At 37.3% G+C, this 23109-nt stretch overlaps 1 protein-coding gene across 2 annotated transcripts in view; it reads left to right on the top strand.

Moving 5' to 3' along the window:
* LOC150078580 (voltage-dependent calcium channel subunit alpha-2/delta-3-like) overlaps window positions 1–23109 on the top strand; it is a 1140037-nt gene that overhangs the window by 710884 nt on the left and 406044 nt on the right. For both annotated transcript variants that reach the window (XM_090384275.1, XM_090384274.1), the window contains one exon: window positions 13224–13303. In XM_090384275.1, the coding sequence (XP_090240401.1) occupies window positions 13224–13303 (80 nt within the window). The remainder of the gene's footprint in view (window positions 1–13223; window positions 13304–23109) is intronic.

The raw sequence follows: 23109 nt of genomic DNA, 5'->3' as shown, positions 1-23109 counted from the left end.
CCACAGAGTTGATACGTTACTCTGGGATTACTGCTTCCCATATGTAGTACTTTACATTTGTCACTGTTAAACTTCATTTGACACCTATCAGCCCATGTGCTCAACTTTTCCAGATCCTGTTACAGCAGCATACTGTCATTAGTGTCCTTAACAACCGTGCCAACCTTCGTATCGTCTTCAAACTTGGATATTAAGCCTGATATACTATCATCAATATCATTTATAAATACAGAAAACAACAACGGACCCAACACTGAACCCTGAGGGACTCCACTAATAACATTAGTCCACGAAGATCAGTGTCCATTGATTACCACTCTCTGTCGTCTTCCACTCGACCCTCCCTTTATCCATAGCAGCAATTTGCCTCCAATGCCACACTGCTCCAATTTGTGCAGCAGTCTTCCATGTGCAACAATATCAAAGGCTTTTCTAAGATCCAAATATATGATATCAAAGTTGTTCTTTTCATCCAGTTCCTTTGTGACTACATCATAGTATCCAATCAAATTAGTCAGACAAGGCTTCCCCTTAACAAACCCATGCTGTGTCTGAGCTATAATTGAAGTCTTGTCTAGATGATCTTGCAATGCTTCTTTAACCAGTGCTTCCATTAATTTCTTTGGAACAGAAGTTAAACTAACAGATCTGTAATTACCTGTGTCTCCCTTAGATCCTCCTTTGTGAATTGGGGTCACATTTGCACATCTCCAGTCCATGGGTACCTCCCCTGAGGTACCCATGGATACATTACCATATCCAAGAAACTCCCTATTGATTGTAGCAGCTGTACTACAGAACTCTGTGCTTTCCACATAGTTTTAAATTACTCACTGTCAACAACTACATTGCACAGTGCTATATATATGTTATATATACAGAATCCATTAGTGCTATCCAAGCGATACAACAGAATACGAAGAATGATAACCCATACTTAGGTGATCTGCAGTACTAAGTTAACGATGAAGAAACAAGTTCCCTTTTTTGAATTCCTGGTTAAGCTGCTGGAATTAATGGAAACAACCATGCCAATTTTTCTGCCAAAACTGCTAGTGATTCTATAGATCAATCCTTTACTACACCTGAATCTGACTATAAGTATGTGTTAAACAGTCGGTCTTGAACAGTGGCAACAGATCTGCCAGAGTCAAGCCAGTAACAAGCTACTCAGTATAAAAGAAGATCTTAAACCATGGAAATAGAGTATATTAGCCATGTTGCTTGTGAGAACCAAAACGAAGAAGTTGTATTAGCCTGATTAGTAATAGGCCAGACATGCACGCGTGACACATTTATCTGCTTGCGGCCACTGACTCAGCACAGTGCACAAACTGAGGCACCCATCTTACAGTTTCATAAACCCTCCTCTGTTCACATCATTACAACTGGCAAAGTTACTGCTTTCCTTGCTAGCAATGTTACTGCTACCTCTGCTAGCAACATTCTGCTCTCCTCTAATTGCTTCGTCACCGGTTGGCACTTCTCCTGTCTCCACATGGCGGGGTCAGAAACCTAGGAGAAAAAAGTTCCTCTCTTAGGGCTAAAAGGTGCAAACATGGACATTAATGATTTCCCAAGATTAAAGCCAAAGACATGATAATGAAAAAACTGATCATGACTTCTCGCTGTCAAAAAGACTGAAAAAGGATGCAAACAAGCAGGACTCTCCAGCGTACTTGATTATCCATTCTCTTTCAGCACAACCTATTAGCAAGCTCTCTCCATTTATAACATCCAGCCCCAAAATTTGCATCACCCTGTTCATGAAATACTTGTGGGCCATAAGGCAAAACTTATATGGGGTGTTCTTGTAATAGTGATTTTTAATTTTTTATTTTTTCAAATTTTACAGTAACTAAGAAATAATTAAATAATTTTATATTATACTGAACAAAAATTTTAAATACAAATAATATTTAATACATTAATCAACAATATTTTTTAACAATTGCAGTCATCTCATAAAAATAGGAACTTGAATAAATAATAATAGGAACCAATAATCACACACATTACACAAACAATACAGATGTTACTGAAAGTGAGTATAACATAAAAATTACATTTTTAACTAATGTCCTATGTTCAATATGAAATGAACATACACATTGAGAATGAAGGTATGTTCTATTTCTAGCAAATTTCAAGATGACTCACGCAAGCACTCTTGGAGTGATGATAATGTGGGTAAAACAGCTGTAAGCTCATTGATAGAAATGCAGAAAAGACACAAATGGGATTATTATTTAGACCATTTGAGCATGCAGCCCTGTTCTATAGACCCGGTTGAAAGGTAGGCATGTTTAACAATGATTGTGGCTGGCCCTGCATTTTATCATGCAACGATGCCTTGAAAATGCAGCAGCATCTCCGAAAATGGCAAATCGCCTCCCATCCGAGGACTTGCTAATAGAGACCTCTCACCCATGACACTCAGAGCTATTGTTAAGACTCACTTCTTTAAGTGGAATTCCAATTCAAGTCAACCCCACATAACACCCTAAATTCTCCCAAGGGAGTGATTCACTAAATGGGATCTATTAAACATTTCTGAAGAAGAAATAGTCCAGGAACTAAAGGATCAAAATGTAACTCAGCAAAAAGAATCATGATACGAAAAGATGGCACCTTAGTCCTCAGTGGAAAGTTTCAACAAACTTTGGCCAATCTTGCCTTGGAAAGGAATGGATATTTCTTCTCTGACTGATATTGCAGAGGAACTAGCTGAAACATTCACTGCCACTTCATCCTCTCAGTCCTATGAGGTCCCATTTAGATGCACAAAAATGTCTGTGGAAAAATATAAAATTATCTTCGATACAAACCAATCATATTCCTATAACCTTCTGTTCACTATCACTGAACTCACTGAAGCTCTCCAGAATTCTCAAAATAGTTCTGCTGGACCAGATTGCATTTTCTATATAATGCTTTGCCACCTCAGCTCAAACTCAAATTTATACTACTGAAATTTTATAACTGACTCTTTAAAGAGAATGTTTAACCTGGTTCATGGCATCAGTCAATAGTGGTATCCATACCAAAACTGGGGAAAGATGCTTCCTCCCTCAACAGTCCTGTGTCATTGACCAGCTGTTTAGGAAAGACTACAAAAGATAGTTTACCGGAGACTTGTCTGGATTATTGAAGATCAAGATTCTATAACACACCACCAATTTGGTTTCGGCCATAACAGGTCTACAACTGATGTTCACACAAAGTTGAAGCTCACATTCCCTTTTGTCAGAAAACAGCATATGGTAATGATAAATTTTGATATTACCAATGCATTCGATACAACCTGGAGATATGGAGTCCTCCACGACTTATACAATCTTGGACTGAGAGGTAACCTGCCTAGATTCATTCAGAAGTTTCTTCATCTCAGGACCTTTCAAGTAAGGTTCCAGAAGGAGCTGTCCAAAATTCAAATGCAAGAAGAAGGAGTACCTCAAGGATCAATTTTAAGTGATGCACTTTTTTGCATTACGTACTAGTAGCATTACTCGAGACATCTCAGCTATGATGGAAACTTATATGTATGCAGGTGATCTTGCTATTTCGTGTCAATCATTGTAACTTAAATTTTGAAACTTGGATAAAATGTAACAGCTATCAATTAATCGAGAGGAAAACAGCAGCAGCAGTGCACTTCTGTATATTACAATCGCTTCATCCAGAAACCTGTATTAAAACTGAAAGGCTGACAAATACCAATGACAGATTCCATAAAACTATTGGGACTGATTTTAGACACCAAACTTAATTTTCATAAGCATATAACCTACCTGCGAACTACGTGCTTCAGAAATTAAATATCCTTCGTGCAGTATCCTCAACTTCTTGAAATTCAGCAATGACTGCTAACAGGCAAGTCATTGTTGAATTTATATTGTGCTCTAATCTGATCACGATTAGATTATGGAGCTATAGTATATGCTTCAGCTAAAAACAGCATTTTACGGTCTCTGAACACCATCCAACATGCCCTTCGATCTGCACTAGGTGCCTACAGAACCTCACCAGTACAGAGCTTCTTTGTCCAAAGAAGCACATGACTCTCCATTTTATCTTAGAAGACAATGCCTGCTCTGCCAATATGCTGCCAAAATAAGATGCTCCCCAACTCATCCTTTTTGGGTATACCTCAACAAACTTCTTTAGCCAACACTCTACGAATCCAAGCGTTATGAACCTAGACCTGCTGGGATACATCTCCAAGAAGTAATTCAGAAGTGTGAAATTGACCTCAATAAAATTGCCAAAAGTAGAAATATACATTTGCTTTAATGGGATACACAGAGGCCTGACATAGCCCGAGTGGTCAGGAGTGAGAGGCAGTAGCATATGCTCTTTGCGTGGACTAGAGTTCAAGCTTGTGACTGCTAAATACAATTAAAATTTGTATTGAATATTTGTTGTAAACTCCACTGACCGGGTTGTGCCAGAGAATAAATATGATATAGACATTGATCCATACTTTGCTCAGTGGTCAAAAAATACCATTCCACCACTTAACATTTGATAGTTACATAACAACTATGCTTCAAATACACTGGGAAACTCATAGTCTATATGGATGACTCTAAGTCCCGATCACATGTAGGTGCAACAGCTGTATTCCCTTTGCATGTAATCAAAATCCCTTCCAGTTGAGTGCTGCATACTTTCTGCAGAACTATATGCTATCCAGCTTTCATTAAGTGAAATATGTCTACAGGCATCACTCTTTGTCCTAATATATTCTGATTCACTCGTGCTATCTCAGCCATACAGGGTAAACATTCCCATCATCCTCTCCTACAAAAAATTGGCTTTCTAATCAACCTCTGTCAAAAGAAACTCTCTGAAATAAATCTTTTCTGGATCACAGGACATTGTGTAATAGAAGGCAATGAAAAAGCAGACAATGCAGCTAAGTTAGCATCAGAGCTGTCATTGTTTTGTAGTCCCATACACTGATTTTAGTCCAATCATTATTAGAGAAAGTGAAAACGAATGGGCCCAGATATTGAAAAATCAAATCAACAATAAACTACAGGAAATAAAACCTAATCCACAAATATAGTACTCCAACATCAGAGGAAGAAGTAATGCTTGCCAGACTACAAATTGGCCATACTTTTATTATCATCTGATAATACTTTTATTATCAATTATTATCTAATAATAATTCTGAGCTGGATATTATCATTCTTCTCTTTCTTGATGATTCCTTTCTACTTCTCTTTCTCTCAGGGTAATTCAGAATTTTTTTTTTTTTTTTTTTTTTTTTTTTTGGCTGGTGCAGCATAAGCCTCAGGCTTCCTTGAACTATATGGCTAAAAATAATAATAAAAATAATGAGCAGGTCACAAACAATCTGTATCAGATAAAGCCTGTAATCTGACATTCCGGTTGGCCTCGGCATAGGACACAGTCATCTCACACATGCATTTCTGCTAAGGGCAGATGACTGTCCTATGTGTGAGATTGTGGCACCATTTTAACCATTCATCATGTTTTAATTGAGTGTCCAGTTATAGACACAAGCTTGTTTTATATTTTATGCTTTTAGTCATCTGGCTGAACCTTATACACTCAGTCAGATGTTATCTGACAGTGACCTTCTATTTTTAATTATTTAAAATCAGCTAACCTTTCTATTTGCATCTAAAATTTACCATTTTATTGCTATATTTTATAGATTTTTATGCCTTTATTATAATATATATATACTGTGACATAGTGACCTAATTATTTAGGTAACTGAAATTTTAATTGTGTACAGGCTGGCCTCGATTAGCATTAGTAGAGGCATATGATGCAAGAAAGCGAGCTTATGCAGCATCAGCCAAAAAAAAATAAAAAATAAAAAACCACTTCCATTTCACCCCTCCGTTCGTTCGAAATACCTGTCCAGCTGAGCCTTAAATTTATTTAGGCTATCAACTTCCACAACAAGGGATGGAAGTCTGTTCCACCAACCAACTACCCGCTGGCTAAAGGCAAATTTCCGCACGTCTATCCTACATCTGTCTTTCCTCAATTTGAATTTTTGCCCTCTCAGGTGATTATTCTGAGCAAGAGGCAAACCATTCAAGGCTTTATACACCTTTATCAGATCACATTGCCAGTGCCTAGTCTCTAGACACTGTAATTTGCAAAACTTAAGCCTTTCTTTGTAAGAGCAACCCTTTGTTCCATTCACTAATCTTGATAAGACACCATGAGCTACTCTTGCAGCCCATCTGAACTTCATATCTGCCTGCACAATTACCCCCAGGTCCTTTTCATTCTCTACCACTGTCAGTGTAGTACCACAGAGTTGATACATTGCTCTAGGGTTGCTGTTTCCCATATGTAGTACTTTACATTTGTCAATGTTAAACTTCATTTGCCACCTCTCAGCCCATCTGCTCAACCTTTCCAGATCCTGTTGCACCAGCATAGCATCAATAGTGTCCTTATCAACCCTGCCAACCTTTGTATCATCTGCAAATTTGCCCATTAAGCTTGATATACTATCATCAATACCATTTATATTGTGATTAATGTGATTAATTCTTCTGCCGAGTGCATCAAGTAAAATGGAAACATGCTAATCGAATATAATAATCAAATGGAAAAATTATAATTGGTCCTTGACCTTCTAGAATGTCCATAAAGAATTTTAAAAATACCTTTTAAATAACTTTTTAACTGTATACCAAGTAAAAAATAATTATAGAATTAGATGCTTATTGCATAAAACAGAGGTTCCCAAACTGTGCCTGTGGAATATTTTAAATTTTCGAGGGAACGCAGTGATACTTGACAGCTGTCAGACACCTCGCGAAAGCTTGAGGTAGTTCACAGTTTCAACATTACTTATTAAGACTATCACAAAAAACACAAGATTAATTATCCCTATAAAGCTAATAATCATGAGCTATTGAGAATACATGAGGTTTCAGATTTGGGAGTATGGTTTTCTGAGAAGGGAAACTTCAACACACATGTAAATAAAACTACAGCAAAGGTAGTTCACAGTTTCAACATTACTTATTAAGTTGTTTGGACCTAGCTACTTATATTATTGAAGATAAACACAAGAAAGGCACCTGGGGTGGATGGGATCTATGCAATTATATTAAAGGAGGCGGCAAAGGAAGTAAGCAAACCCTTAGCCATAATTATGAGAGCTTCTTTGGACTCAGGGGAGGTACCCATAGACTGGAGATGTGCAAATGTGACCCCAATTCACAAAGGAGGATCAAAGGCTGACACAAGTAATTATAGATCTGTGAGTTTAACTTCTGTTCCAGGAAAATTAATGGAGGCACTGGTTAAACTGTCTAAAAGACACTATCACCCGATGGATCACAAACAATGGTCTAACACTAAACTTAAACAAATGCTGCACCATGTCTGTCGCAGACTATCACAAAAAACACAAGATTAATTATCCGTATAAAGCTAATAATCATGAGCTATTGAGAATACATGAGGTTTCAGATTTGGGAGTATGGTTTTCTGAGAAGGGAAACTTCAACACTCATGTAAATAAAACTACAACAAAGGTAGTTCACAGTTTCAACATTACTTATTAAGTTGTTTGGACCTAGCTACTTAATAAACGGAACTGTTAGGTATTTCTTTTGGCCAAGGGGGCGCCATGAAAAAATTACTGAGGCACTAAGGGCACCGTGAACTGAAAAAGTTTGGGAACCTCTGGCATAAAATACACAATGAAGAAACTATTTGTTAAAGAAATATTTAAACAGTGTTGGCTTTTTTTTTTCATCAATCAATTTCCGATGGCTGACAACAATCTTCTCTAGGCCTTGGCGAAATAAATATCACAGAGAACCTCAAACCTTTTGTTTGAGGTTCTCTGCGATACGAAAGATTTCATCTAGTTATTTTACCATTATCTCCTTTGTGGTAACATTTTCATATGGCTCATTTAAAAATTAAAAATTTTTTTGCAATTAAAAATTTGAATTTTTAAATTCAAGTAACTTTATTAGCGGGAGACAAACAAGTAACATGTCTTCTTCCGATGGTTGATGGAACACACTGAGGAGGGTAAATTCTTGTTTATTACCCGTCTGATGCACAGTAGGCTTAGCGTGCAATTCAAATTTTTTTCAACTATCACATAAAAAAAATCATGTTAATTGGAAATTTGCATTGTGTAAAGTGAAAAGTGGTATAATTTTTTCAAATGGCAGTAACTGAAAAATGTGTTAATTGAACTTGCATTATGCAAGGTCTGGATGTACGTTTATGACTTGGTTTTGGCACTTTATAGCCTCAGTAGCTAATTCACCAATAAAACCTAATGCAAACCAAACCAATCTTCCAAATCTAAAAGAATCTTTGAAACTCTCTCATATCATAGGCAACAATGCTAATCCCATAGAGTTATTCTGCTTTCTTAAATGAATAAAATTATATGATCATTTCAGACTGTTTCCCTACCAGTCACCATTGGTAACTTCAATTTTACTGATAGGTGCAATATGGCCTGAGCAGCCTTTGTGCCAAAAATAATAACAGCAACCACCATCCATCTTTCCGATCATGACATAATTTGTAATAACCAATCCGTTTAACAGTGATCACTTTCTAATTATAACCGGGGTAACTAAATGCTGATCAGTGATTAAAATTGGAATTTAAAAAGGTGAACTAGAATGACTATCCTGGACTTCTTCAAATACTTCTGGACATACTTTACGTACAAAAACAACCATTGATATTGATACTTACATAACCAATCAGATTCTGACTGCCGCTAATGCCTCCATTACAAAATCCAAGACATATTGCACTCAGTGAAATCACTGATGGAATACAGATTGCTTTAATAGCAAACTGGAGAAAAACCATGCTTGGAATTATTCCACTAGTAACTTAATTGCTTATAAAAGATTTGAAGTTAAAGCAGGACAAATTAGATGGAAAGTGAAATATGATTCATGGATTGCTTTTGCCTCATCACAAAATACACTGATGCACAGGTCATCTGAGAAGGATGCAGGCCCTAAGTGGCAATTTTGTTCATCTGCCCGCTCTGATACTTCACTGTAAAGTGAAAGACATGTCTATTACTGAAGCAGTTGCTAATGCATTAGCAGAATCGTTCCTAAATTTTTGCTTTTACTTCCTATGCATCCTCCTTCCAGCACAATAAAACAGGTAGAGAATGGTACATAATCAATTCCTTCACTCACCGCTCCTTACCTTTACATTAAGAGAACTTAAAGAATCATTTGCATTAACTTGCTTTCTTGATATTGTATGCAAGAAAGCAAGCTTACACAGCATCAGTCAAAAGAAAAAAAAAAAAAAAAACCCTTCCCATTTCACCCATCCATTCACTCCAAATGTTTGTCTAGTTTTGCCTTGAATTTATTTAAGCTGTCAACTTCCACAACAGTTGGAAGTTTTTTCCAACAATCAACCACCCACTGGCTAAATGCAAATTTATGCTCATCTTATGCACAATTTATGCCACAAGGAACCACTAGGTGACAGTGATCACAGTGTGCCGAAGTGGGATTTACTCAAAGAGGTAACTACCTTCAGGGGTAAAGGGAAGGGTTTTTGCTTTCGTAGAGGTGACTATGATGGTCTGAGACAGTATTTAAATTCTATACAGTGGGACCAACTGATGATATTACCAACAGCAAATTCAAAATGGGAAGCATTCAAAGAACTTATCTTGGAAGCTACTAGGCTTTACATACCAACTAAGAAATATTGTTCAAGGTTTAGGCCTAAATGGATGTCAGATCAACTAATGAGACATATGGCAGAGAAGAAAAATGCATGGGATACGTATAAATTAATGGGTGACATAGAAGCCTATGATAGATATAAGCTGGTCTGTAACCAAATCACAAAGGAGATTAGGCAAAGGCAGATTATGAGAAATCCTTGTCAAAGGATGCAAAGAAAAACAGAAAAGAGTTCTTCACCTATGTAAACTCTAGAAGGAAAGGGATGAATCAGATTGGTCCACTGGATATTGATGGTTCAACAGTTGAGGATCCTGCTCAGGTGGCTAACAAACTAAATGAGTATTTTGCATCTACATTCACACATGAGGATTTATTCAGGAAGGGGAATGCCAGAGGTGAAGTAAACTCTGGCAGTGAGTGAGATGATTTTGTAATAACTGAGAGCAAAGTGGAGGAGAAATTGTTGAAGATAAACACAAGGAAGGCACCTGTGGTGAATAGGATCTATCCAATTATATTAAAGGAGGCGGCAAAAGAAGTAAGCAAACCCTTAGCCATAATTATGAAAGCTTCTTTGGACTCAGGGGAGGTACCCATGGACTGGAGATGTGCAAATGTGACCCCAATTCACAAAGGAGGATCAAAGGCTGACACAAGTAATTATAGATCTGTGAGTTTAACTTCTGTTCCAGGAAAATTAATGGAGGCACTGGTTAAACTGGCTAAAAGACACTATCACCCGATGGATCACAAACAATGGTCTAACACTAAATTTAAACAAATGCTGCACCATGTCTGTCGCAGACTATCACAAAAAACACAAGATTAATTATCCCTAGAAAGCTAATAATCATGAGCTATTGAGAATACATGAGGTTTCAGATTTGGGAGTATGGTTTTCTGAGAAGGGAAACTTCAACACACATGTAAATAAAACTACAGCTAAGGCCTCCAAATCCCTTGGACTGGTTAAAAGAATCTGCTTCGATTTCACCAACGTACAGCTCATAAAAACAGCTTGCATAATGATAATCAACCCAATTCTAGAATATGCCTCACAAATCTGGAATCCTCACACCAAAATTCTTATAAAACAACTGGAACGTATTCAGAAATCCATAGTCAGATTCCTGGTGTACAAATCTAGGTTGGAATTGAACACAAAATCCTACAATGAATGGTGCATTCACTTCGGGATTGTACCACTCTACCAAAGAAGAGCTGCGGCAGACTGCAAATTTCTAATGCATCTCATGGCTGGAAAGTCCGATGCCCCCGAGCTGCTCTACCTCATCAACTTCAGCTGTCCTCCAAGAGTCTTGAGAAGACAAAATATGCTGGCACAAGAGCCATTCAGAACTGATCAACTCAGATTCCATTACTTCAACAGAATTGCAAAATTGCTGAATGAATCCAACATTGATATCCTAAATGAAAACATTAATATCAAAAAAGAGCTACAAAGGTTTTACAATCAAACTAATAGAGAATGAAAATAAATGACTAATTTAATAATAACAACAATAATAATACTATAAAGATAGGTATACTTAGCTTTAACAAAAAAAAAAAAAAAAATTTTTTTTTTTCTTAAATGAACTAAGTTAAGAAATAACAATTAGAAAAAAAAAAAAAAAAAAAATAGGGATAACAATAAGAATAATAACACAAATCAACCAATGCAACTACTTAATGTGAACTATCAAGAAAAGAAAACAACAAAATGCTTAGAAATACAAATTTCTCTGTTACCACAGCTTTGCTATATTGCAAATCGCTTGTAACGCATGATATGCATTGTATATGTTGTAAATTGACCTTGTATATTTGAAATTGTATATTGATACCTGACATTGTGTACAGATTGTAAATAGAATGATTACTATATTGCTACTGTCAAATTCTTCCTCTGTAAGGCTTCGGCTGTTTTGGAGTAATAAATAAATAAATAAAAGGAAAAAAATAAATAAATAAAGAAGCACTGCAGGATCATCTAGACAAGACTTCAGTTATAGCTCAGACACAGCATAGTTTTGTTAAGGGAAAGTCTTGCCTGACCAATTCGATTGGGTACTATGACGCAGTCACAAAGAACTGGATGCAGGGAATAACTTTGGTATTATATATTTGGATCTTAGAAAAGCTTTTGATACTGTTGCACATGGAAGACTGCTGCATAAATTGGAGCAGTGTGGCATTGGAGGCAAATTGCTGCTATGGATAAAGGGGTGGTTGAGGGGGAGAAGACAGAGAGTGGTAATCAATGGACACTGCTCATCGTGGACTAATGTTATTAGTGGAGTTCCTCAAGGTTCAGTGGCACCTCCGTAGCCAGGTGGGAAGGAGCAGCAGTGCATAGCACACACTTCTTGATTAGACCAGGGTTCGAGTCTGTCACCACCAGATGCGGAAAGGTCAGGGAATCACCACCTGATTTACCAGGATTGGATTAACCGGGACACTTCAAGACTCCAAATTAAAAAAAAAATAAAAAATAAACCAGAAATCATAAAATTCAAGTAATAACTGAAATAATAATAATAACTATAATAATAACTGGAATAGGTATAAACAGATATTTTGCAAGTCATAAATAAGTGACAAGAATCGGCGTTTTAAGTCGTCATTGGGAGATTAGTGTACCTGTTATCTTGCAACCCCCGCTGTCTTCACACCTACCGCTCAAAACAAAGAGCAGAGACCAAATGTTTAATTTTATTTAGTGCGTCGGAATGCAAAAGGACAAATTTTGTTTCGTTATTTATGTCAGGGATGTCGGAATTTTTTTTTTTTATAGTAATTATTATTATTATTATTTTTTTTTTGTTTAGAAATCGCGAAAATGATGGGTTGCTTTCAAATTAAACAAAAACCACCTTGCTTTCAAATTAAACAAAAACTTGAAATTATTCAAAAGTTTGAAAACGGTGCATTTGTTAAATCTCTAAAGAACCATACGCGACATTTTAAAAAATAAAGGATAGCTATTCGATTTAAAATCAACATTGCAAAAAATAAAGGGAAGCATCATATTGGACACGCGAGTAGTACGTGTTAAGTTTTTTTCATTTTTTTTCTGTGGTTAACTGCGGGTAACTGAATTAGCAGATACCGAATCACAGAATACGGGGGCACAACTGTATATCTTAAAATTGTAATGTTATTTTTCTATTACTGTTATTTCATTTTGGTACTTTTTTGTTCTTGAAATTGAAAAATAAATACACAAGTCTATGAAATATTGAATTTTTTTTTTTTTTTTTATCGCTCATTGAAGAGTGCCTCACATATGAACCTTCCACTGTGCCCAGCAAATTATGGGCCAGCACTGATCTTCCTTCAGCCATAGTGTGACCGATTTTGAATTGGATGGAAAGTTTTTGAGTAGGTCAGGTGTTTTATAAACTTTGTTTCCTTCCACTTTTTGTGAATACTAATACTATATCTTAATCATTTTAAAGTTTTATTATTTTTTTTTTATATTTCATTATTATTTTATTTTTTTTTTAGAATGGCTATAACATTACCTGAGCCATATGGCCACTACAGAGTTTTGGGACAGATGGAAGTAAACAGAAAAGAAGAAGATTGTAAGTGGCAGGAATAGACCTTTCTAGAAATTAGTTTTTACAATTGTTACCATTAAAATATATTCTTAAACTTTAGAAAGTCCCTAAGTAATGCTAGCATTACTTAGGGACTTTCTAAAGCATTAGTATTAGCATTAGTAGAGGCATATGATGCAAGAAAGCAAGCTCATACAGCATCGGGCAAAAAAAAAAAAAAAAAAAAATCCCTTCCCAGTTCACCCTTCCATTCACTCCAAATGTTTGTTTAGTTCTGCCTTGAATTTATTTAAGCTGTCAACTTCTACAACGACAGATGGAAATTCCTTCTCGCAATCAACCACAGCAAATTTCCTCACATCTGTTCTACAACTGTTTTTCCGCAATTTGAATTTATGCCCCTCAGGTTAGTAATCTCAGCAAAAGGAAGAATCTTGAATAGTTTGACTATTCAAGATTCTTAACCATTCAAGGCCTTATAAACCTCAAGCAGATCCCCTCACAGGTGCCTAGTCTCCAGACATTGAAATTTGCAGAACTAAAGCCTTTCTTGGTAACAGCAACCCATTGTTCCATTCACTGATCTCATTGCCCTTCTCTGTACTCATTCCAGCAGCTCTACATACTTCTTAAAATGAGGCCTCCAGACTTGTATGCAGTACTCAAGGTATGCCCTAACCATTGCCTTATACAAGGGGATAATCACTTCCTTATCCTTGCTAACTGCTATGTTAACTGCTAGCATGAGCTTAGTAAATTTTTAAGAATAGATTTCTCCAGTTCATTATAATGACATGAACTGAACATTTTAGTTTTTCTGTCCATAGATCATAATCTAAACTATTCTGGTTTCTTTGCAACCTTGAGCTTTTTTTTTTTTTGTTTATTTTCCTTATAAATAATTTTTTTTTTAATCTTGTTAAAAATGTTATTGTTACAGCATCTTTTGTTCTTTAATATTGTTTACTTTCAAAATTCCTACCATAATTTCTTCATTTCCCTTTATCTTGTCCTTATGCTTGATTCATGGAAACACTTTTAACTTATGTGTACTTCTTTAATTAACATAATACACAGTAGGTAGAATCGCCATCCTCGCCACACCATCATTAACCTGAGGAATTTTTATGGGAGTTTTTCACAACGTGGCTGAGTTAGTTGGTCTCAGGCGAGAGTAGCATGGTTTTTTCTTCTGAAAATTCGGGTTTGTTTTTTCTTCTGAAAAAGCAAACAGAAAATCAACCACAGAACACAGATTGCAATTTACAGACTATATATGCAGAGTAATATGGCGTTAGTTGCTGATGCTCCTAAAACCCTATTAAAACATCAACAATTACTCAGCTTATTCTGTTGTTATACCCCTCGATGTGGGCACATGTACGTCATGAGGGAACCTCCCAGTGATGCCACTGGTCCTCTAGATTATCATCACTGGGCTCAGCCTAGGTTCCAAGCTAACATCAGTGGAATCCGGCATGTTTGCAGTGGGCTGTGACCCGTGGAAATTCGGAAAGGGGGGATCCTGGTGGTTGAGGCGCCCAACTTCAACACACCACTTTGACCCCTGCTCTGACAAGATGGGCAGTGCTGGATGGCCCAGATGGGATCAATCTGCTAGTGAGTTCACCTGCAAGGGTCAACAGTGTCAATGCCATGCCCCTACCCTCTCAGGATTCAGTCAACAGGATTCAGGCTGGTGGCAGTGTAGGTATGGTGTCTGGGTAGCCCTGGCATCCCACTCCCATGCACATTTATTGCTTTCCAAGCAGTGGGCATCCCTTTGGGCTCCATGGTGGGGAGCCTGGCCAGTGAACCAATACAAAGCACTCATGAATCTTGATAAACTTATTTTTTCAGCAGTCCCAAACCAGTCTCTATCTGAAAAAAACAGACAAGAAAACAAAAAATGCTAATGCAGCTAAGAGGCTTCGAACTGAAGCACCATCAGGGCCTATCCCAAGATTTCTAATCATTCATTCCAAAACAGAGAAATCTGTTGGGAAAATGGCCCCCTTTTTTATACAGAAGGGTTTAGAGTGGTTAATAGGTTCCCCTAAATCAGTTAAGAGGCTTTGTTCTGGAGGCCTCTTAATTTAAACTAAAACTGAATGGCACTCTGAGAAACATCAATTGGAGGAATACCAATTACCGTGACACCACATAGAACACACAGTTCATCTAGATGTGTCATTTGAGACTAGGTGCCTTCTCAAAGTTACTGAACAGGAAATCGACTCTGAATTAAAACCACAAGGAGTGATTGCAGATAATAGAATATCTGTGAGAAGAAATGGGAAAATTGTTCCCACTAGGACCATCACCCTGACATTCCATTCACCGATTCTCCTAATGAGATCAAAGCAGGCTTTGTCAACTGGAATGAGCATGCATGTGTCCCAAATCTCATACGGTGCTTCAAGTGTCAGAAATATGGACGCATCCAATTAGCCTGCCGTAGAGCCCTTGCATGCATCCGATGTTCAGCAAAGGACCATGAATTAACTGCTAAGCCTATTCACAAGCATGCCAGAAGTGGAAAGAAGAAAGAGAAACTCAATGACTTAAGGCAGAGCTGAAAATATCATATCATATCAGGAGGTGAGAAAGACAGTGAAATCTATAAATATAAACAAACCCACATATGTACAGAAGGTAGCAGGGAGATGTTCTATCGAAACACAAACTGAAATGACCATCCCTCCAAAAGAGTCATTCACTCCCATCGCACATTACCTCTTAAATTCACAAAAATCTGCATATAAAGATCAATCGGCCACCAATCCCATATCTGTACCTCCAAATGCTCGATCAGTAACAAAAGCAGTTGCCGGAGAAAAAAATAAAAAGCATGAAGTATCTCCTAGATCAAAAGAAAATATGGATGTCAAAGAGAAGGAGAGACAAGATGATCCAGTGTAGGAACTCTTTATGGAGGAAGAAACAGACACAGGACAGCATCCATACTTTCCCAAAAAAAACGATAAGTTCAAGACTGACAAAAGTAAGCCCTCAGCATCTCGGAAGCTGCCTGATGTACCCGCCAAGACAAAATAATGGCTAAATTCCTACAGCGGAATTGCCGTGAATTCCAGTGAAATACTGATTATATCAAGGCCCTCCTGCAGGAAACATATTCAAAGCAAGTGAAAACCCATCATTTAATAATATTGCAGTCATATGTAAGGACAGAACTGGGGTTGGACTTGCCTATGGAGGAGTTGCAATCCTTGTGGGTAACCAGACCCCATTCCAACATGTGCCCCTTTCCACTAACTTAGAAGCAGTAGCAATTCATCTTACAGTTTGGGTTTTCATTAACAGTCTGTTTGATTTACTGACATCTCCCAGACAGACCTTGATGATCTCATTATGCAGCTGCCTTCCCCTGTCCTAATTCTCAAGGATTTCAATGAACATAACACCCTGTGGGGTAGTGCTGACATCAAAAGAAGAGGACATCCATTATGCAATGATTAAACACCTCTCACCAAAATCTATGGACCACCTGCTCTTCTTTACAACAGAATATTCCTTGAAGAGCAGTTTCTGGACACCTGGCACAAGGCAACTATTCTTGCTTTTGCCAAGCCAGGCAAGGATCCAAAATTTCCAAAAAATTATAGACCAATTGCTCTGACTAGCTATTTGTGCAAAATTTTGGAGAGAATAGTCAAAGCTCATTTTTTATAGTACTTGGAATTGAATGACCTTCTCTCCTGATTTCAGCAAAGCCACACTGAAATCAGGAGATATTGAAAAACTCATAATGAAAAACTACATAAGTAGTATAAATGTATCGATTTAATTGTGATTAATATTTAATAATTATGAAATATAGGTGTAAATACACCACAGCGACTCATAATGAAAAACTACATAAGTAGTATAAAGGAATTGATTTAATTGTATCTCATATTGTGGCTTCCTTCTCAATGAGTTACCATGTATTGCACTACCTAACGCTAAGTTAATTACCAATAAGTAACGCTAAGTTAATTACCAAAACCCATAAGGATTATGCCTTGTGCATTTTGTATTTCAAATACATTATTACCACACCCTTTGGCATCTCTCATATTGTAGATATAACTTCGCAACTGTGATGGCTTGTTGCATTACCAGGGTACATACTCGCCCACTCTTCTCTACTAGAGAAGCATTATTTATTTGAAATCGTGCAATACCAGCTATCTCGTTGTGAAGGCATCCACAATATGAGATATAATTAAAATGATGCCTATTACACTACTTACGTAGTTCAAATTTATGGGTTAACTATGGTGTATCTACATCGATATTATATAAATAATTATTAAGATAAGTAAAGTCTTTGTTGGTTTTCTCCCTGCCAAGGGATTATTGTAATCTGCTTAAACTTGCCTAACCTTCCTTCTGACTGGATTAAGGACTACTTTATATCTACCATAGGCTTATCATCTAATAATTAATATGCATCTCATGGATTTTTCTTCTCTTCTGCAAGTCATATTAATTTTTCCGACATCCATTTAGGTCAAAGCCTTGAACATAATTTCTTAATTGGTATGAAAAGCCACAGCAAATGCCCTTGATACATTTTGATAGATATTTTCAGCAATGGGGAAAGAATAACCTTCCAGATTACAATTACATTAAACAATTACATCTGGCCCCTCCACTCAGTTTAGAAGTTATGTTCAACTGTATACAGAGGGATCTAAGACTGGCAATAAAGTTGCTACATCTGTAGTCCTACCAAATGCCGTCATCATCAAACAGCTCCTTTCAGAATGCAGTATTCATACCTCAGAGTTATGTGGTATCCTACTAGCCCTAGGCATTTACTTTTTTTTTTTTCTTTTTCATTTGCATTGACAAGCGGCCCCTAGCCAGAAACTGTCAAAGTTATATGAATTACAATGTCATAAAATGAAATCAACATATAACATGTCCAGACAATAAATCACATCACATATTAGAATTAGTCAGAAATATAAATTGTGGCACAAGGAACCACAAGACAAGCACATGGCACAATGAGCCATATGGTGTGAATAAGAATAAATGTGACACAAGGAGCCACTGATCTGATCTTAGGAAGTCAAGACAAGAAGAAGACAAATAACAGTATGGTCACAAGTAACTACCTAAATTGCCCAATAAGATTATCCTGTTGACAAAGGAACACAGTGATCATTAACTACAAGGTCAATTACAAAGTTTATTTCAGCATCTTAAACTGTCACACAGAATTTATGTCAATAGTCTGTAAGCCTTCTACTATTTTTTCTTCAAGTTCAAGAATGCACTGATCTTTTCTGGAATAATTTCTTGGAAAAGTTTTGAAAAGCCTGAAAATCTTACTCAATCTTAATTAATTGAACCTCATCACTCTCAGGCCAGTGAGCAAGATTAGGAGTATCACATAAAAATTCCTTTCTGAGATCAGAGTACTCATGACAATAACATAAAACATGACTCCATTTCTCCAGAGCCTTACAGTAATGCTGTGACCTTTCCGAAACACCTAGCTTATTCAGCTTTGCTAGAAATGAGCCATGCCCAGTTAATAAAAACATAGTTTGTAGATAGGCACAAACCATTTTTTAGTAGAAAGTCAACGACAGAGGGAAAGAACCTATGAGTTATTTAACCCTTTTATTTGAGTTAGCCCATCCACGATTCCAAAGAGTCATTAAGATATCGCTTGGCCTCATTAAGGAGTTTCATTCCGAATGTTGTGTGTCAAGCAATTATTATTGTAACCAAGCATTTCCAAGTGAGCTCTATATTGTGTGTGCAAAGCAAATAGTTTTCTTTTGGATTTAAATACAGTTATCATTATTTAGTTGTATTGCATAACTTTTTGCACTACAAGAAGTAGGCAGAGTTCCAGAAAGAAAATTCACCTTTCTGTTTCTTCTTAATAGTACTAACCAAACTAACTCAGCATCTTGTGGTTACCCTTGTGGTACTGCTCCTGCTTCCCTGTGGTGGGGCCAAAAACCTGGAAAGAATATTTATCTTTCCAGAGCTAAAAGGGGCAAATGCATCCCCCCTGCAGGACCTAGGGATCCTAACATGGCTACTCATGCGATAGAAGATGCTAACTCATGCAGTGCTAAACGACAAAATACTGACACAGTTAAAAGAAGAGCTCCAATGCATCTTGTATTTCACTCTACTCAAGAATAGTCTCTAGGTAGTCTCTCACCTTTTAAAATACAGAAATATGTAGAAAATCTAATAGGATTGAAAAAAAAAAAAAAAACAACCAAGCATGCTAGAATTGGTGACTTGCTCATTGAGGTCTCAGAAGAACGTCATTCACAACAGCTCCAAAAAGTCACATCCTTTGGAGGATTAGCCATCACTGTTTCCCCCTGATGCTACTCTAAACACATCCAGGGGGTTGTGATAGCTGAGTGAGATCTAATAAATCTCTCAGCAGAAGAGTTGAAAAATGAATTACAAGATCAGGGAGTTGTGCATGTAAAGGCAAAAAAATACCAAATGAGACAATGCTTTAGTTCCAACTCAGAACATAATCATAACCTTTGATAGCCCCAAACCCTCAACATCCATCAAAGCAGCACATCTCAATTGTCAAATAAAACTGTATGTCCAACACGCTATTTTAAATGCCAAAAATTTGGCCATTCCCAAAATGTGTGCAGAGGTTTACCCACTTGTGCTAATTGTGGTTCACCCGAGCACATTCACTTGGACTGTAAAGCAGAGCAGCACAAATGTTCAAATTGTAATGGCTCACATACAGCCTACTCCAGAAATTGTCCCCTATAGAAAGAGGAAAAAAACATTCAAGGAGTCAAAGGCAAGCAAAACATCACATACCAAGAAGCCAAAAAAATCGATATATGCTCAATTTAACACTCGACCCACCTTCACTCAAGTAATTCAAAAGCCAACTGCAATATGCAGTACTGTGCAAAGAACAACAACTGGTACTCAAACAGTGGTAACGTTTCCCCCAAACAGATCAATGTCAGACTAGTCTTGGTCAATTTTTAAAGCTGTGCCCTTAGCTAGTAAACCATTTAAGACAAACAAGCCTGTTAATACACTAATCACTGTTCTTCATACTACTAATAACTCAAAGTACTTAAAAAGTGATGACATTACTAAATTGACTCAACAGAAATGGAGGGAAACACTGATCATGAAGAACCAGTTCTCAACCTTCTCCCAGAAGAGATGGAGACAGGAAGACTGTACTTCCCGAAAAAAAAATCTGTTCACCATAAGCCAACAGCCCTTCGAACAGAAATTGAGAACTACATTTCGCCCAAATAATACCCAGTTTCCTTCAATGGAGTTATAGAGGATATCACAGCAACTTTGATTACATTCAGGATATCCTTCTCCAGTATAACCCAGTTGCCTTTTGCCTCCAAGAAACTAACCTATCTGCTTCTGTTGCTACCTCACTTAAACATTGTTATCTACAGAAAAGATCGAGTTTCTCATGTAAGCAATTCGGCTCATGGAGGGGTTGCACTTGTAGTCAGCTCCAATATTCCTTCCTGGCCATTAATGGTACAAACAAATCTAAAAGCAGTAGCCACTTGAATATCTTTTAATTTTGCTCTTACCATTGTGTCCTTATATCTACCCCCTAAACAAGACATCTCTTACGATGATCTTGAAACTCTTGTATCTCAGCTCCCTCCTCTCTTTTGCATCATGGGTGATTTTAACACTCATAATCCTTTATGGGGTGATAGGATAAAGGATAAACGAGGAAAAATATTAGAAAAGTTTCTAGATAAGTTTAATCTGATGCTACTGAATACCGGATTATCCACTTATTTTCACATGCCTTCTGGGTCAAGCTCAGCAACTGCTCTCTCCATTTGCTCACTAGCCCTTTTCCTGCTATTTGACTGGTCTGTTTAATGATATTCTACTGGGTAGTGACTACCCAATAGCCTGTCATGTAGAAGCAAATTTACCACTTACCATAATCAGACAGCCAAATCAAACTTTGCTAAAGCTGATTGGTTAAATATAGGCAGCTAATGATCCTAAAAAAAAACAATTGTTTCAAATATATGAATTAACACTGCTGTTACTTATAAAACAAACCAATATAACAAGCAAATATTGCAGTCCACCGAAACTACAATACCAAGAGTGTCCATAAGCATAGACACAATTTGTCCTCAGTAGCCCTTGTGTCATTAAGCCCAATACCAACAACAATAAGCATAGAACAAGACCAAAATGCTCATGGTACAATGAATGCAACCAAACCAAACAATAGAAAAATAAAGCCTGGAATAAATTTGGAAAAACCCTATTGTTGCTAATCTAGTGCAGTTTCAGAAAGCCAGAGTCAATTCCAGGCGTATTCGGCGAGGAAGCAAAAGAGAATCATGGAAATGTTTTTCTTCAATGATTATGAGGTTCACCAAAACACAAACCAAAATTATTAATAAAATGTATAACAGATATCCTCCTTCACATCTATCAATTCTGAATGTAAATGGGAATGACATTTTGTTTCACTGCCTCCAAACATAGGAGAATCATTATAGGAGAATCTTTTTCTCAAACTGTGTCAATGCCATGTCCCTACCATCATGGTCTGAGAGACAGAATTCAGGCTGGCGGCAGTGCAAGTTATGGTGTCTGAGTAGCCCCGGCATTCATCTCCCAAATGCATTCATTGGCTTTACAGGTAGTGGGCATCCCTTTAGGCTCTGTGGTGGGTTGGGAGCCTGGATACTGAACCAAAACAAAATCTCCATGAATCCTGTGAAAAAATTTCTTCTGAGGATCTAACTCGGTCCCTATCTGCAAACATGAATGTTGTCCCAGATGTCACTTCTGCTAAGAAACAGAAAACAGAAGATATATCAGGTCCAACACCCTTCTAGTCCACTCTACTAGTGAGAAGCCCATAGGAAAAATGTCACTCTGTTAAATGGCTTCGCTTAGGAGACATTGTTGTAGAGACCAGAAGTCACAAACATTCAGAACAGCCCCTCTGAGCTACATCTATGGGGGGGTGATGCTGATCACTGTTACCCCCTACAAGACACTGAACCCATCCTGCAGTTCCATCACTGAATGGGTTCTTATGGATGTAACTGAAGAGGAAAGCTGTTCTGAATTAAAACCCCTAGGAGTGACAGCTGCAAAATGAATCTTCATGCGTACAGATAGGAAACTTGTTCTCACCAGAAATATCATCTTGACATTTAACTCACCCACGTCTCCTGATGAGATCAAAGCTGGTAATATCAACTGTCCAGTGCCATCCACACATACCAAATTCCTTACAGTGCTTTAAGTGCCAAAAATACGGACACTCGCAACTGATTTGTCATGGAGTCCTTAGATGCGCTTGCTGTGGTGCAAAGAACCACAAAACAACATCATGTTCAGCTGAGAAATCATCATGCATTAACTGCCAAGGAGAGCACCCTGCTTACTCACAAGCACGTCAGAGGTGGAAAGAAGAAAAAGAAATTCAGCGACTTAAGGCAAAGCTGAACATATCTTATCAGGAGCCAAGAAATTCTGTGAAACCTATAAATGTAAACAAACCCACCTACACCCAGAAGGTAGCAGGGAGATGTTCCATTGGAACCCAAATAGAAATGACTATACCACCAAAAGAGTCCTCCACTCCTACTGCTCACTACCTGTGAAACTCACAAACACCCACAAAAAAAAAAAAGAAAAAAAAGTGTACCTCCTACTGCTCCACCAGTAAAAAAAAGTAAAGAATAAGAAGCCTCGGATATGTCCCAGTGAGCAAGAAAATATGGAGGTTGAGAAGAAGGAGGAACCAGATAATTAAGTCTTTACAGAGTTTGAAA

Source organism: Mastigoproctus giganteus, chromosome 11 (genome assembly GCF_048544385.1).
Source record: "Mastigoproctus giganteus isolate SK-2022 chromosome 11, ASM4854438v1, whole genome shotgun sequence".
NCBI classification, from domain to species: Eukaryota; Metazoa; Arthropoda; class Arachnida; order Uropygi; family Thelyphonidae; genus Mastigoproctus; species Mastigoproctus giganteus.
Note: the sequence above shows the minus strand (reverse complement) of the source record. Positions and strands in the feature narration are given on the sequence as shown.